The 16821-nt window shown below is 53.1% G+C and overlaps 1 protein-coding gene across 1 annotated transcript; it reads left to right on the top strand.

The window, feature by feature from the left end:
• Positions 1–1110: 1110 nt before the first annotated feature.
• Positions 1111–5793, top strand: LOC311370733 (pyruvate dehydrogenase protein X component, mitochondrial-like). Its single transcript, XM_084489064.1, has 4 exons — positions 1111–1165; positions 2044–2202; positions 3628–3692; positions 5056–5793. Exons 2-4 carry the CDS (start codon positions 2047–2049, stop codon positions 5309–5311), a joined length of 477 nt encoding a protein of 158 aa, XP_084345190.1. The 5' UTR covers positions 1111–1165; positions 2044–2046; the 3' UTR covers positions 5312–5793.
• The last annotated feature ends 11028 nt before the right edge of the window (positions 5794–16821 follow it).

Genomic DNA, 16821 nt, shown 5'->3' with positions numbered 1-16821 from the left:
TGACTGGTTAGGAGTCACAGAGGATTATCTTCTGACACTGCCGCTGTGGACCGCTAGGAGTAGGGGCGGCTCAGAGGAAAGGGGGAAGCAAGCACGGCGTTGCGGGAATGCGATCGGAAGCGTGGCTCTCTGTCCTCGGGATTTGAGGAGCGACGTCTCCGGCCTCTATTCTGAGGATCTCGCCCACGCACACACAAACTCCCCCTCAAACGTGCGTTCCCCAGTCCAGAGGTTCTCTCCCGTTGAAGTGCCATGCAGGAGGGGAGTGGTGTCGCTGCTCTGAAGTTGTTAAAGCATGCTGTGTGTGAGTCTTAGACTTAGATTTAAACCACAGCCCGGATATCACAAGGAACTTAGAAATGATCCCTTCAGTGATCATCAAAGAACTAGCTAGATCCTATCAATGCACTGGCATTAAATAGCACGAGTGATATTCTTGTACCCGAGGGCTATATCTCAAACAGAAAGGATCTATTATACAGCTGTCATCGTCGATGAAGACGATGCCTGAAGACGGTTTTACTTGATTAAACTCAAGTTTCCCCAGCAGTCTCAAAGGTTAATGTTGGCAACTCTTTGACAGAATGTGACGACCATTGCTGACTGACTGTGTGTGTGTGTGTGTGTGTGTGTGTGTGTGTGTGTGTGTGTGTGTGTGTGTGTGTGTGTGTGTGTGTGTGTGTGTGTGTGTGTGTGTGTGTGTGTGTGTGTGTGTGTGTGTGTGTGTGTGTGGTCCCCCCTTTCTTCCCTTTGTTCAGAGGCTGAACAATGTCACGGTCCGCTCATTAATCATCCCGCTTACGCAACGCAAGGTGTTGGTCACCCTTTGGGGGGTCTGTCAGCCTTTGGGGGGTCTTTCACCCTCCGGGGGGGGAGGTGTCTTTCACCCTGAGCTGCTAGGGGAGAGCCTGGCCTGTGGCAATCCCATGTGTGGAGCACATTAGCATGTAGCACATGTAGCAACGGTTAGGGTTAGGCTACGTGCTACCAAAGGCTGATGATGGGGAATCGGTCTATAAATGTTCATGAAGTTCTGTATAATCTGTATCACGATTCATTCACCTCGATTCCTTTTTTTAAAAATGGATTCTCTCTCTTTTTTGCAGAACAGGTCAAAGTGTCCGTCAACGACTTTGTCATCAAAGCCGCCGCAGTCACGCTCAAAGTAAGTCCCGTGGAAAGTAGGTTTCTGTGACGTCTTTCTATCTTTAGCAGGCCACATTGAGGCAGAGCGCTTACATCAAGGCAACGATATCAGAGCGTCTAGTTCCATGGAACACATTGACAGAGTCTCCCCCTGGCAACTTCTCAATAAGACTACATTTACATTTTACATTTAGGTGATTTTGACGCTTTTATCCAAAGCGACACAAAGCACATTCACACACCGACGGCGGAGTCAACCCCACAGGGGGCGACAGCCGGCTCATCAGGAGCAGCTCAGGGACACCTCGACGCTAGGGTGACGGGGAATCGAACTAGCAACCTTCCGGTTACCAGTCCGCCCGCTCTACCTCCTGAGCTACTGCCGCCCCTGATCACACACTAATCAAATGAACGGCTGAACGAGGAACGTGCGATTTGTCCGCACTTCATACTAGCACGGAGTGAGTCTCGTTCGCGAGCCACCAAACCGACTCCATCGGGAGGAGACGTGCTCATTCCGCCCTGAACGCGGTGTGTGCACGACACATGCCTATTTTTATTGGTCGCCGCTCAGCATCGTTTCCATGCCTACTGGTCCATCGCTGTGGCAACAGGCGTGTGACTCACTTGCCCCCCCTGAGCAGGCCAATGCCCGGAACGCTGGCACTAACATGGCCGCCTGCCGCGGTTCTCTGCATTTGCTTTGCTGCAGGTGATCTCCTATAGAAAAAGTGACACGCCGCATTAGTCTTTCCCAGCATTCCCCCTCCCCCGACCCCTGGTCTCCTCGTGAACTGTTGTTGTGTAACCGAAGTCATCAGTCCTCTCTCACCCTCTCACAGTTTCCATGACCCTGATCAGACCTGACGTTTTTCACCCCCCCCCACAAAAAAACAGGAAATGCCGGAGGTGAACGTCACCTGGTCCGGGGAAGGACCCCTGGCGCTGGACTCCATCCACATCTCCATCGCCGTGGCGACGGAGAAAGGGCTCATCACCCCCATCATTAAGGACGCGGCCGACATGGGCGTCCAGGAGATATCTGCCACCGCTAAGGTAGCGACCGATGACGGCTTCCTTTGTTCTATCTAGCCAGACCCCCGCGAGGTCTTTACAGTCCGGAGGGGGGGGGGGACCGGGTTACACCGCTGCTCTGCTCAGAGATGATCACCGAGAGATGCTGCCGTGGGGAGCAGTGAGGAGCCGTCGGTCGAGTGTCTTTTGAATGACCTGGCCGTCTGTCAGCGGTTAGTGAGGGGAGCGCTCTGTGAGGAGAGCTGCTTCAGGTTGACTGCGCCGGCCTCCGCGTGAGACAGTCTGTGGATCTTTTGAACGCTCCCTTTGTCATCGGGGCCCTTCCCCCCCCACCCCCCCCGGGGGAATCCACCTCACCTGTCCATCACGCGTGTGCTTGTGCAATGGAGGAGCAAGAGAAGGAACTAAAATTTCCGCTCTCCTCCGCTTGAAAGGGACATGAAAAATAATAAAGAATGGGGAACAGAAGGCAGACAAACTCAGGAAAGCAATAAAATCCAAACTATTGTCACTAACTTAAAAAAAACAACAACAAGCGCTGCTGCGGTGTGGCCAGTGAACGCACGCAACGGGGCCCGGAGCACCCGCTCCGCTCCGGCGTTTAGCCTATCGGAGCGCTGTCGGCCCGACCCCCCCCCCCCCCCCCCCCCCCCGGAGTTCACGCTCCAGAGCCACGCCCCGTCCGGGACGACCCCGACCCGAGTGCTCCCTGAATGATCCGGAACCCTTCGCCACTGCAGACCGCTCGCTCTTGTCCTCCCAGAGCCCCCAGCGCGTTCTACCGGGTGGTCGTCACGGCGACCGCCTCCGCCTCATCCCGGCCCTCGTGTACCTGTGTGTGTGTTAGGTTAGGTTCTCCTCCCCCCCCCCCCCCCTCCCCCCAACGTCTGGTCTGAGGTCCCAGCAGATTAAATATGTATGGGACTTATTTGTTTTTGGGATTCCTCTGGTTGCCACGGTGTTATTGCCTTATTGACGTGCCGGCGCTGTCCCTCGTGGGCCGACCCGTGACAGTTATTGATTTATTCATTCGTTCCTAAGACTTTTCATCAAACCCGACGGTCTAAAGTCGTCCACCGCTGGTTTAGCTTATAAACTTTAATGGACCTGAATGGCAAACAACAAAGTCTGTTGTGTTGCTAAAGGCATTAGGGGCCTTGTAGCTTTTGTTGTCTTTCTGTTGTCACGGCAACGACAAAATAATGAACTTTCCAGCATGACTCATGATGGAATGACGGTGTGCGTGCGTGCGCGTGCGTGCCGTCAACATTTCAATACTTTGACCCAGCTTTGTAACCAGCTGGTGTGTATATGTGTGTGTCTGTGTCTCTGTCTGTCGGTGTCTGTGTGTGTCTGTGTGTGTGTGTGTGTGGTGTGAGTGATGATCAGTGTGATGTAAGGTGAGTGTGTTTTTTTTTTAACTGTGTTGCGTTTGCCTCTCCCCAGGCGCTGGCCCAGAGGGCTCGGGACGGGAAGCTGAAGCCAGAGGAGTACCAGGGGGGATCGTTCAGGTAACGCTTTCTCACTCTCTCACTCTCTCTCTCTCACTCACTCACTCACTCACTCACTCACTCACTCACTCACTCACTCACTCACTCACTCACTCACAGGGATCAACCTTGTAACGATGGCAGCGCTAGAGCCTAATGTCCCCGCTTTACCTCTCCCTGGCGGTCCGAGTTGCCCCTCCCATAACGATGAACTCAGGGGGTCGTTGTCATGGATGCCTCGTCTCGGCCGTTGTCCCGGCGTATCCGAGCGGCAGCGGCGGCGTTAGGCCCGGCGCCGCTGGGCGAGGCCGCTATTAGGAGCTGGTAATGGGCCCCGCGCCGCAGGCCGCATGTATTATGCATGTGGAGGCGGGGTCTTCTCATAGCCGGGGGGCCGTCCATCACGAGACCCGGGGGGGGGACGCCAGGGAGACCTGAGCCGACCCCGGCAGCACGAGCACGCCTCCTCCGCGTCTTTGTCCTTACATAATCTGATTTATGTGTGTGTGTGTGTGTGTGTATGTGTATGTGTATGTGTATGTGTGTGTGTGTGTGTGTGTGTGTGTGTGTGTGTGTGTGTGCGTGTGTGTCTTTTATGTTATACCTGGATGCTAGTCCTTTTGTGTTCGTATCCAGGCCAATGGTGTACAGGCTTTATTTAATGTGTTCTTTATCGTGAGGCCCGGGGGGGGGAAATGGATACTGTTGTAATTAATACAATACCTCATAGAACGTAGAGGATAGGAAGAAAATAACATGACCACGAAAATAATACAGAAAAGGAGATCGAATATAAATGTAGAATTATAGAAATAAAAGCATTGACTCCCATAGTCTTGACCCACTTTACAATAAACTATTCAGACATACAGTGGAAATATCAAACTAATCAATTACAAACTGATTTGGTTCAAACCCATCTCTCTTTGTCCTCCGCCTCTCCTCCTCCCTTTCTCCACCTCCTCCCCATCTCTCTCCCTCTCCCTCCTCCTCCCTTTCCCTTTCTCCACCTCCTCCTCCTTTCTCCCTCTCATCCCACTCTCCCTCCTCCTCCCCCTTTCCTCCTCCCCACTCTCTCCATCCCCCCCCTCTCCTCCTCCTCCCCATCTTTCTCCATCCTTTTCTCCTCCTCTCACCCTCGCCTCCTCCCACCATCATATCCTCTTCTCCTCCCACCATCATATCCTCTCCTCCTCCCCATCTTTCTCCATCCTCTTCTCCTCCTCCCACCATCATATCCTCTTCTCCTCCCACCATCATATCCTCTCCTCCTCCCCATCTTTCTCCATCCTCTTCTCCTCCTCCCACCATCATATCCTCTCCTCCTCCTCCTCCTCCCACTCACCCCCCCTCCGCCCTCCTCCACCCTCCTCCACCTCCGCAGCATCTCCAACCTGGGCATGTTCGGCATCAGCGGCTTCAGCGCGGTCATCAACCCGCCCCAGGCCTGCATCCTGGCGGTGGGCGGGTCCCGGGCGGAGCTGCGTCCGTCGGCCGACCAGCAGAGCCTGCGCACGCAGCAGCTGATGACGGTCACGCTGTCCAGCGACGGGCGGCTGGTGGACGACGCCCTGGCCTCGCGCTTCCTGGAGCAACTCCGGGCCAACCTGGAGAAGCCCCAGCGCATGACCCTGGTCTGAGGACCGCGAGGAGGAGGGGGGGGGGGGAGAGATACAGTGGGGGAGAGAGAGAGAGAGAGAGAGGGAGAGTGAGGCCCTCGTTTGATGACCGTGAGGGGCAGGAGAGATACAGTGGGGGAGAGGGGGGAGAGAGAGAGAGAGAGGGAGAGACACGAGGATAGTCTGTCAGACCACCTCTACAATGTTCAAACTGGACAGGGAGACAGGAGGAAGGGGGAGGAGAGAGAGAGAGAGATTGAGCTGCAACAACAACAAGGCACTTGCAAAAGGACCGAGATAAAGCCAAACCCGGCCTCTCCATAAAGGTTTCACGTTCACGGGTTATTCTCTGTCTTAACGAGGGGTAGAGTCACCGCTCTGATCCCCGTGTCTCGCTGTGCGTTTCAGGGCTCCTCTGTGCATCGTTTCTAGTGTTTATCGGTCCAGCTCATCTGTGGCCAAACCCTGGCCTTTTAAAGTCCCTGATCAGCGGATGGGGGGGGGTGGGGGGGGGGCGGGGGGGCAGCTACACACTGGACAGCTTCTAGAGGGGGGGCCCGGACTTTAGAGGAGCCACCCCGGCCAAATGTTACTTTTACTGTGGAGGAGAAGGCATCTTTTAGGAGTAGGGAGATGAGCAACGTCAATTTACAAATATGGCCGTTCTTCAACCGGGAAATGAATTGTGTGTAAATATCGAATAGTTCAAAAATAAAGTTCTGTGTTTATAATTGCATATTCTATCTTAATTTATTTTGAACCCCCCCCCCAATGGAATATCGCAATTAGTTTCAACCGTCAATAAATACTGTTTTCCCGGCCCCGTTGGTATATATTTTTTTCTCCAGTTTTGATGCGATGCCCTTGAACATCTGTCCGCTCTCTGTGCGAGGCTGAGGCTGCGTTGGGTTTCTCTGGTCCTACTGACTGCAGCATCTGTCGTCGTGGAGCGACACCCAATACGGGCGATCGTTCGGTGCTTCCGTAACTCAATATGAAACCTTTGTGGACGTGTGTCAGAATGTGTCGGTTGAATCAATGTGTACAAACAACAAGGTAATAAAGAGGTCGCGTGGCGTCTTCCGATGCCACTAACATCCCTTCTGTGTCCTGCTGAAATGTTTAACCGCCACCGACACTGAATGCAGATTGATGTTTTTTCGTTTGTGTTATAATTCGTCTCAGCTGGGAGCAGCGTGGCTCGTTCCGATCGGAACAATCAGCTCGTCGGAGAGAGTGGTTTGTGCTCGCCGCAAAACAGACGGATGTATGACGTGTGAACCAGGTGTTTGCTCACACCCTTTGTGTCAGCTCGGATATCGAAGACCTGTCTTGCGTGATTGCGGGTGGACAATGTAACAAGCACCTGCTGCAGGATCCACTTTAGTGGGGCTGGTGACGGCTCTGTCGCTCCGCACTGAGATTAGACAGCAGGCCACTTTAGGAATCCCAGGTGGGCGATTTCAGGTGCACATGGTGAAATACGAATTAAAACTACAAACATGCAGACAATTCCTCTGTGTACACAATATGAGTAGTAATAATAATACATTTAATTTATATCGTGCTTTTTTAAGTACTCAAAGGAGCTTTACAGAGCGAACATAAAATAAAATAATTTATTGAGAACGTATATTAGTAAAATGCTAAAAAAAAAGGAGGAAGGGGAGAGAAGGGAAGGAGGTTATGTGGCGAAGGCAGTCTTTTTTTGTGTAAATGCATCAAATGGATGTCAACATTATGTACCGTTGAGGTAGAGAAGCACATGTGATTGCAGTATCCCACATTGGCTTTAGAGGTTAACAAGGGGTCATTTTTTATTATGAAGCTGCAATCATCAGTTTATGCTCCCCCTGCTCTGATGAAATTCTGCTTTGATTGAGTCTCGTGCCTCGCACGTATTAATTTGACTGCTGGCCGTCGCTATAGATCCGATGGCACGAGAACCATGAATTTCAATCAAAACGTAATTGAATCGAAGCAAAGGGAGGTGAGCTAAAATTGCTGATAGCAGCTTTGCTCTAAAGACCAAGTGCTTGGTGTTCTCTAGGTATATGAAGGCTGCTGCTTCTCCTACAACAGCCTGAACAGCCTAATCTATACATCTTTAATCTCTGCAGCTGCATCCCCCCCACCCCACCCCCCTCCCCCGCTACAGAGGAGGAGGTGTGAGCCACAGCCGGTGCACGCACGCACCGGCTGCCACCAGGAGATACGCTGGTGTCTCTGAACCGGCCAGAGATATGATGGACAAAGGAAAAAATAGAATCCCTCCATCGTCACATGAAAAAGATCCTTCTAGAGTCTTCTGGTTGAACTGTTATCAGGTTTATTTGAGTACACCTCAGCTGAGGCTAACGTATTCCTGCCAGTGCTTGATGTAAGTGTTTTATAAAGTGTCAATCTATTTACTATTAAGTCATTTAGAAGAAGTGGCAGGGGAGGGGGGAACATCTGAAGGAGCATGCCTCCCACGACAACATGAGCGTGGGAGAACACATACAGACTACTCACGGTCTACCAGCAGTAGACACCACCACCGACCACCAGCACCACAGACCACCACAACCACAGACCACCACAACCTGTGGTTCAGACCAGCACCACAACCACAGACCACCACAACCTGTGGTTCAGACCAGCACCACAACCTGTGGTTCAGACCAGCACCACAGACCACCACAACCTGTGGTTCAGACCAGCACCACAGACCACCACAACCTACGGTTCAGACCACCACCACCACAGCCACCACCACCACCACCAGCACAGACCACCACAACCACCACCTCCACAGACCACCACCACCACCACTATAGACCACCACCACCCCCACAGCCACCACCTCCACCAGAACAGACCACCACCACCTCCACAGACCACCACCACCACCAGAACAGACCACCACCACCACCACCACCACTACAGACCACCACAACCACCACAGACCTAGCCTGGTGCTACCAGACCATCGTACTTCATTTCATTTGTACAGAAGGTCTGGAACTGCTGTAATTGGCAAACGTTCACTCACTTGGAGGCGGGTGTCTGTTGAAGTTTAAAACTATTGGATCTGCCCAGTGCCACTCTGGATCTGCCATAACCAATCGCAATAGCGTTTGGTCGTGACGTTTGTCACGGTCCGGGCGTCGTTCCTCTGCAGGAGGACCGGGGACAACGGGGGTCCTGGCTGGGGGCTCGTATCGGGCCCCTGCACACCCCTGGCTACTGGAAGCCCCACTCATGACATTTCCCCCGCGTCCCTGACACTAAAGTGACATTTACCTTGGGCTGACGGGAGGCTGCTGGTCCTGTTGTGAAACAACCGAGGTGGGGGGGTTGTGATGTGAAAGCCCCCCCCCCCACCGAGACTGAGATGAATATAAGCACAGGGGTCTTTGTGTGTGTGTGTGTGTGTGTGTGCGTGCGTGTGTGCTTGTGTGTGTGTGTGTGTATGCGTGTGTGTGTGGGAGGAGGGGGGTCCATCCCTCGTCCACCAGGTGTGTGGGTCAGAGTCAGGGTTGCGCTGCGAGGGGCCGTTGGATGTGAGGCGGTTGCCATGGATACCGAGAGAGGTTTTTTTTTAGTCTGCAGTTCTACGGGTACCAATCTTCAAACGTCTCTCCGATGCATAATGCAACGGTGGCACCGGTGTGGAAACACACGCACACGCACACACACACCCACACACACACACACACACACACACACACACACACACACACACACACACACACACACACACGCACCGCCGACGCCTCTGGTTCTGGAGGTAGATGTCCGGGATGCAGAGCTCTGATTGGCTGGCTTGGCGGGGTTAGGGCGAGGATGAATGATGCTGGTCCAGAGCTTTGGAGGGAAGCAGGAGGGGGGAGAGAGGGAAGAGAGGCAGAGGGCCGGGTGGTTTCTCAACTCTTTACCCAGGCAATCAGAGAAAACTCCCTGGTTCCTCATAGCGCCAGCACTCTGCAGCAGAGCTCAGCGTTTGTAGGAAGGCAGGTGGTTCCAATCAGAGGATCCATTTTGGGTTGGTAAACAAAGGACCTGTATTTACCACGTAGATCTGACTTCCATCTAATGGTTTGACTACTTTGGACATGACTGTTCAAGCCTCTTGTATTTCTTTATCCCTTATTTCTCCTACCTTTATTTTTCTCTTTCTCTCTCTGTGCCTGGATCTTACTATTTTCTCTTTCGCTGTCTATCTCTCTGTCTCTGTTTCGCTTTCTCTCTCTCTCTCTCTCTCACTCTCTCTCTCTCTGTCTCTCTCTCTCCCTCTGTCTCCCTCACTCCCTCCCTCTCTTACACACGCTCTTTCTCTCATTATATCGCTCTCTGTCTGTCTCTCTCTCCTTCCTATTTTCCCTCTCTCCCTTTCTCTCTCGCCCTCTTTTTTCTCTCTCCCTCTCTTTCTCTCTCTCTCGCTGGTACACCATGTGTGAACTGGCTTTGTGAGCGTGACAGATCCCCATCCCCAGTCTCTGTTTGAGTTGTTTCAACCATTGTAGACAGGATTTCCTCTGCTCTCAGAGTCCCCCGCTGGCACCAGCACCCCGTCCTTTCACTTCTCTTTTCCAGAGGAGCTTGTGAAACCGTTTCCCCTGTCTGTCTGCGACCCTCTTTCCTCATGTCCGTGCTTCCACCCACTCCTCCTCCTCCACCAGCAGCAGCAGCAGCGGTGCTGAGTTAAACAGGTGTAGGGTGGAACATCTGCCCGCTCTGCTGTTCCCTCGCCCACTGTTTACTCACGCCGCCGTTGACCCAGATAGGCAAGGACACATTCCAGCCGGGCTACACAGAGCGCTCTGTGAAACCCTTCGGCTGTCCAAACACCGCCTGCCTCTACCGGCCCCGACGCCGAACGCAGGCAGTGGCCCTGTGGTAGTGTTATTGCTGGCCTTTTGAAGCGGCCCAGTCAGGCTCCTGTGATGGGGCCGCCCGTTCAGCCAGAAGCCACCGCCACCACCACCACCACCCCCACCACCACCTCCTCCACCATCAACTACACTACCACCGCCACCACCACCACAGCCACCACCACCTCCTCCACCATCACCTACACTACCACCGCCACCACCTCCACCAACACTACCACCACCACAGCCACCACCTACACTACCACCACCAGCAACACCACCGCCACCACCACCTACACTACCACCACCAGCACAGCACGCCCACCCCCTCCACCAACCCTCATGCGGACACCAATAGCTTAATCACCATGGCAGCCACTTCACACCTTAAGAAGGTTCTGTTTATATACATACACATTTATTTTGAAGTGACCTTTGATATTTTCGAGACAGGAAGGAAGGAATCGAGTGAGGCAACGTGCGGCAGCACCACACGTTGGAATCGAAACTGCTGCCTCCTCCGATCTGCTTGGCATCGTCCGAACGGTTAACACCAACCACAACCCCACTGTTTCCTCTGGAGCGGAAGACGTGATCGTATCACGGCCACCGTGAATAGACTGGCCTCTTCCAGCGTTCGAGTGTTCCACTGTTGGCTGATTCATACCAGATATTTGCCATTATTTACTGTTTGCAGAGCGAGACAGCCGCGGCGGCTCTCGCAACTGCGCTGGGTATTCTGACTCCAGCTGACAGATTCGGGCTCCGATCGCTGCTCTGCACATATAAGGGCATCTCCAGTCGGCCCGCGAATCCCGTTCGGCTCCAGCGGGTGGGGGAATCACACGTTGCCGAACTGGAATGCAGTCGAAAGTGCCGTCGGTCGGTCGGCCCGGTCCACCGCCTGGATTGCCCACCACGGCGCTGGCCTGATGAGAACGGAGGCCTGCGTTTGCTTCTCCGTGCCGAGCTACGGCGGTGACGGCTGGAAAGTCTCCTGGATGCGTGCGGGCTGACTCAGCGGTGGATGTGTAATTTGGGTTTTAGTCATTCCCGCCGTGCAGCTGTTTCCCAGACTGCCTCTGTGCTACTCTCACTGGCTTCTTCTCTAGGTGTGTGTGTGTGTGTGTGTGTGTGTGTGTGTGTGTGTGTGTGTGTGTGTGTTGTAGTGTGAAGACATAACCTGCTGCGCTGAATCACTTCTTATTACCCGAAACAGTCGGATTATCTCTCTCTCTCACTGTGATCTGTCATCGTCCCTCTCGCTCTGCCTCTGTCTGTCGCTCTCCCTCTCGTTCTCTCCCTCTCTCTCTGCCTCTGTCTGTCCCTCTCTCTCCCCCCATTTGCCTCTCTCTCCCCCTTTTTCTCTCTCCCCCTTTGTCTCTCTCTCTCTCTCTCTCTCTCTCTCTCTCTCTCTCTCTCTCTCTCTCTCTCTCTGTCTCTCTGTCTCTCTCTGATTCACTTTTCTACTTGATTATTCATCGATGGCATCCAAGACGGTCACGCCCATTGCATGCAATCTTCAACAATAATTAAATTCTCGACTCACCCCCCTCTCAGAAGAATAAACTTGTGTTCACAATTAACTGCATGATTAAATGTCAACTTTGTTGTCGTTTACCTTCATGCCTCTGCCGTTGCAAAGTTCACCGTTGCTCGTATCAAGGGACTGACAGATTAGCTTTTTCTACATCAAGGCCAGGAGGGAGCTAGGGGTAAAAGGAGAGCAATGCACACCAACGATTACACACTGCCCCGTCGACTGGATGGATAAAGACGTGGTCTCAGTGGTTGGTCGTGACGTTGTGTACACACAACGGTAAAGTAGGCCAGTCATTGTTCTCCCAGAGAAACTGGAATGGGCTGAACGATCTCTCCTCCCTGGAGAGTCTCCCGGCAAAGCCTCTGAATAATCACACTCTCCTGGGTGGCTCTCATAATTGCTCAATGCTTTTTTGCTTTTATTAATTCATTAATTTGTTCTTGTTGACAGAGCCGTCTCTCTCTAGACACACGGGCGCAGTTGCGGTTGTGGTTTTTTTTTTTTTCTTCGTTCGTTTACATCTGGTGTGTTTCGTTGGTTGCCGGGGAGATGAATGATTAACAAACATCGCCTGGCAACAAGGTCAAACAAGAGGTGGCCCGACCTGAAAGCTGTATGAGTCAGTTGACACAACTTCCTCCTAGTGCTGCGGTTGACCCCGACAGCCACACAGCTACACGCTGGGTGTGACGTCAGCAAACGATCTGAAACAGAGAACTGCCAACTTACTTGTACAAATGTATGATGGAGTTTGCTGATAACAATGTGATGTTTGTTTTTAATCTGCAAATTTGTAACAGAATGGGGATGTGGTTTAGTGTTTTTAGCATTTACTCACAAAAGTAAAAGTAACCCTGCAGTAAATCAATTAGAAAATGACAGGGTCAGGGTCAGGGTTAGGATTAGGGTTAGGCCATGGGGAAGTTCGCTGAAACTATTTGATTTAATTTAAAGCCGTGTAGATGGTGAGACCAAAGCCTCCTAAGTGACCTTTGATCTATAGGGATACTGTCACCTAGCAACATGACAGTCTTATCTTCGATCGGCGTCATGACAACGACTGAAGTGTGTCGTCGTTTCAAATCACATGTTTATTTTTGCCTTTGAATCAACTTTAGTGTCTTTACTTGGGCCGTCGTCTTGTCCCCACATCCGCTTTTTTGATTCCTGGTTCGGATTCGTCTGGAGGTCACGGTGGCCTTCCCCCCCCCCCCAGTGCCCCCCGACTGGTCGACACTGGTCGTACCCAGGGGTCAGTTGACCCAGAGGTCAGGGGGCGAGGTCTGACCGAAGCAGCCTGTAGGGTCCGCATTGTTCGCCCTGTTCTCAGCATTGTTTAAGACCTGGCCCCAGCTTCCTCCTCCTTCTGTAAGAGCTAGAGCTTGCCTTTTTTTCTGTTGTTGTTTCCTGTTATGTTTTCCTTCCCGTTTGCCTCCAGAGAGAATAAACACGACTGATTGTGACACGATACAGATTAGCAATTTTGTCCCAACAATCACAAATCAATCACAATCAAGACTTCCTCACACAGGATTCTACTGTGTTATTATATTGTCAACGCAATCACAAGTCAGATTCAGACGACTACGATGTACTCCAGTACCCCAGTGACTGGGAGCCTCGTTACTCTGACGGCGAAGACCTGTCGGGTGACAACTGAGATGGTAAATGGTGAATGGACTGCATTTACACAGAGCTTTTCTAACCAGTGGCCACTCAAAGCGCTCTACGATATCGCCTGACCCGTTCATTCACACGTTCACACACCGACGGCGGAGTCAGCCATGCGAGGCGACAGCCGGCTTGTCGGGAGCAGTTAGGGGGTGAGGTGCGGTGTCTTGCGCAGAGACACCTCGATACTCTACTAGCTAGGAGGAGCCGGGGGGGATCGAACCAGCAACCTTCCGGTTTCCAGCCGACACGCTCGCTACCTCCTGAGCCACAGGCCACCGCCCGAGATCCCCTGAGACGTCACGTCGTTGATGCCCTGTAAGAGACGCGGGGCCAGAGCGCGTCCTCAGTCACCCTCGACCCTGCCTCCTCTGCTCACACGCATTGGCTTGGCTGATTGGCTGTTGGCCGTTGGCTGTTTTTGCTGTTGGCTGTCTGTTCTGTGGAACCAGCCAGCACACCCATCACCCCAGCAGCAGCAGCAGCAGCGGCTGTAAACACCTCCGCTCTGAACATCCATTGTGGTCGTTCTTTTGAAGCGCTGTCTTTCGCCCCGGCCGTCCCCCCCAAGACGGATCATTTTGGCGCCCATTGTTTGCACTCTGCCTCTGATCATCCCGTCGCTACGGAGGGCGATGGTATTGATTCCGTCTCTAAACTGGGCTCTTAAAACATCAAGACGAGGTCGAAAAAGGAAAGATGAAGGGCTGCCTGTCAGATAGACGCCCCTCAGGGAAAGAGGGATGGGACATAGTCCTGTGCAGACTACGATCAGAGTCGTGATCCCAGACCAGTCAGTCTGAGAGCGGAGATGGTGAAACCTCTGTTGTGTCTGACTCTCCCCCTCCCCCACCCCCCCCCCCCCCCCCACCCCCCACCCCCCCCCCTTGTTTCAGCTGTCATGGCGACGACGGCTTCAGCACGGTGAACACGGAGCGCATGACGGCCGTGTCCGACGCAGGCTAAGCCCGTTTCATGCTGCATAGCATCGACTTGTGTATTTGTGTCTAATCGTGTCGTCGACTGTTGGAATGCGGCCGAACGCCTCCTCATGTTTCAGGGCTTGTTTTTTTTCTTCCTCGGTTTCAGCCGAACAGGAAAGTGACCAGCGGATAAATAAAATGGGCACACCGGCGCCGCTGAGAAAAAAAAAAACAGGTGAATGGGTAGACAGAGTGGAGAGAGAGGCTGAACAAAAGACCAGACGCGCCTCAAAAGCTAAGAGACTGTCAAGGGCATAAAGGCAGAGAGAGAAGGAGAGAGAGAGAGAGGGAGAGTTGGGAGGGTGAGGGTGGGGAGGGAGAGAGGGAGTGAAAGGCAGCAATTGAGTAAAATAGAGACAGTATAAGAAAAGGAGTCGAAATACTAAGAGGGAGAGGAAAGAGAGTGAGATATTGAGAGAGTATATGAGAGAGAGAGATATTGAGACAGACAGAGAAAGAGAGAGAGAGAGAGATTGAGACAGAGAGAGACATACAGACAGAGAGTGAATAAGAGAGATTGAGACAGACAGCAGAAGAGAAAGATAGAGAGAGAGACAGACAGAGTGAATGAGAGAGAGAGATTGAGACAGACAGAGAAATAGAGAGAGAGAGAGAGAGAGAGAGAGAGAGAGCGAGCGATTGATACAGACAGAGAGAGAGATGAGGATAGTCTGTCAGACGAACCAAATGCTCACCTCTACAATGTTCAAACTGGACAGGGAGACAGGAGCAGGGGGGGAGGGGGGGGAGGGGGGGAGGAAGGGGGAGGAGGGTGGAACAGAGTGGCTGTGTGTGGCGGGAAGGCATTTGAGTAGGGAGGGGGCGTGTGTAGGGAGAGGGGCGTGTGTGTGTGTGTGTGTGTGTGTGTGTGTGTGCTCCCAGCTCTGCTCCCTGTAAACCACTAGCCACTGTCTGCCTTAAGGGCTGTGTTTTCAGCGCACACACATACACACACACACACACACGCACGCGCGCGCGCGCGTACACGCTCACACAGAAAAAAAGTTGAGCAAAGTGTGAATCAGCTCCAATAGCTGCCAGCCTCCGAGTCCACACGCCTCGTTCCAGCGCTCTCACTGGGTTACTCTCTATCTCTCCCTCTATCTCTCCCCCTCTATCTCGCTCTCTCTCTCTCTCTCTCTCTCTCTCTCTCTCTCTCTCTCTCTCTCTCTCTGTCTGCTCCACATTCACACAGACAACACACACGCAGACAGACGGACACACACACACACACACACACACACACACACACAGCAGCAACACATCACCACTTAGATACCCCACGCTCACACAATCACACCGGCATCACTCCACTCAGGAAGAGGAAGGCACCACCGGCACAGAGAGAGAGAGAGAGAGAGAGAGAGAGAGAGAGAACGAGAGAAGGGGACGAGAAAAAAAAGGGACTGAGGAGAAAGAGAGAAGGAGAGAGAGAGAGAGAGAGAGAGAGGGTGCGAGAAGAGAAAAGAAAGTCACTCGTCCCCTCTTTTGCCAGCCACACTCACCCAGCCGTCGCCCGGACACTGTGCCCAGGATGTGGCTCCTGCTCTTGGGGATGACCTCTGGACTAATGGCCCCTACCAGGTCGGACCCCATTCAAGGTGAGGCTGCCGGCTCTGCCCGCTCTGGGGCGCTCCGGGTCGCTCCGGGCGCTCCGGCGCTCCGGTGCTCCGGTCTTTGTCTGGGGGAGGGGAGGGGGGGGGGGGGGGGGGGGGGGGGGGGGTGAATTTTTCCCCTGCTTTCATTCTGTCCGCTCCCTCCTCCTCCACCACCACCACCACGCTGGGGTCTCTCCTTTGTTGCCCCGGCGATGGGTCGCAGGCTGGTTGGTTGGTTGTTTTTTTTTTTTTTGGGGGGGGGGCTGCTGCTTTTTTCTTCTGCTGTTTTTTTTGTTGTTGTCAATGAGGAATGGAATATTTGAATGATTAGTGTGTCGTCCACGAGGGCAATGGGTGATGGTAGTGTGCGTGTGTGCGTGTGTGCGTGTGTGCGTGTGTGTGTGTGTGTGAGGACATGACCAGGGGTAGAGGAGCTGCTAGGAGCTAGGAGCTAGGAGCTAGGAGCTAGGAGCTGTGTAACTCGTGGCAGAGCGGTGGCGTGCGCGCCACGCTAGCAGACTAGGCTAGCGTCTGGCGAGGGGAGACTCCTGTCAGACACAAAGGAGGCGCTCTCCCTCGCTCCCTCTCTCCCTCTCTCCCTCTGTCTCTCTGTCTCTCTCCCGTGCTCGCTCTCTCCTCCGCTGCCTCTCTCTCCCTCGCTCTCTCTCTCTCTCTCTCTCTCTCTCTCTCTCTCTCTCTCGCATGCGCTCGCACAACCTCCACGAGGGGTTTTTATTTAATTTTAATTTCTCAGGATTGAAGTTGGAATGGCCACTGTGGTCCTGGAAAGGGTTTCATTGGGTCCTGCTCTGAGGGGAGATGTGGATAATGACAGAGAGACAAACAGCATGGCTTCTTTTTTCTCTGTTTTTTTTTTTTT

This window comes from Micromesistius poutassou (assembly GCF_964030765.1).
Source record: "Micromesistius poutassou genome assembly, contig: SCAFFOLD_5115, whole genome shotgun sequence".
In the NCBI taxonomy this organism is placed as follows: domain Eukaryota; kingdom Metazoa; phylum Chordata; class Actinopteri; order Gadiformes; family Gadidae; genus Micromesistius; species Micromesistius poutassou.
This window is presented reverse-complemented; position numbering and strand designations above follow the sequence as displayed.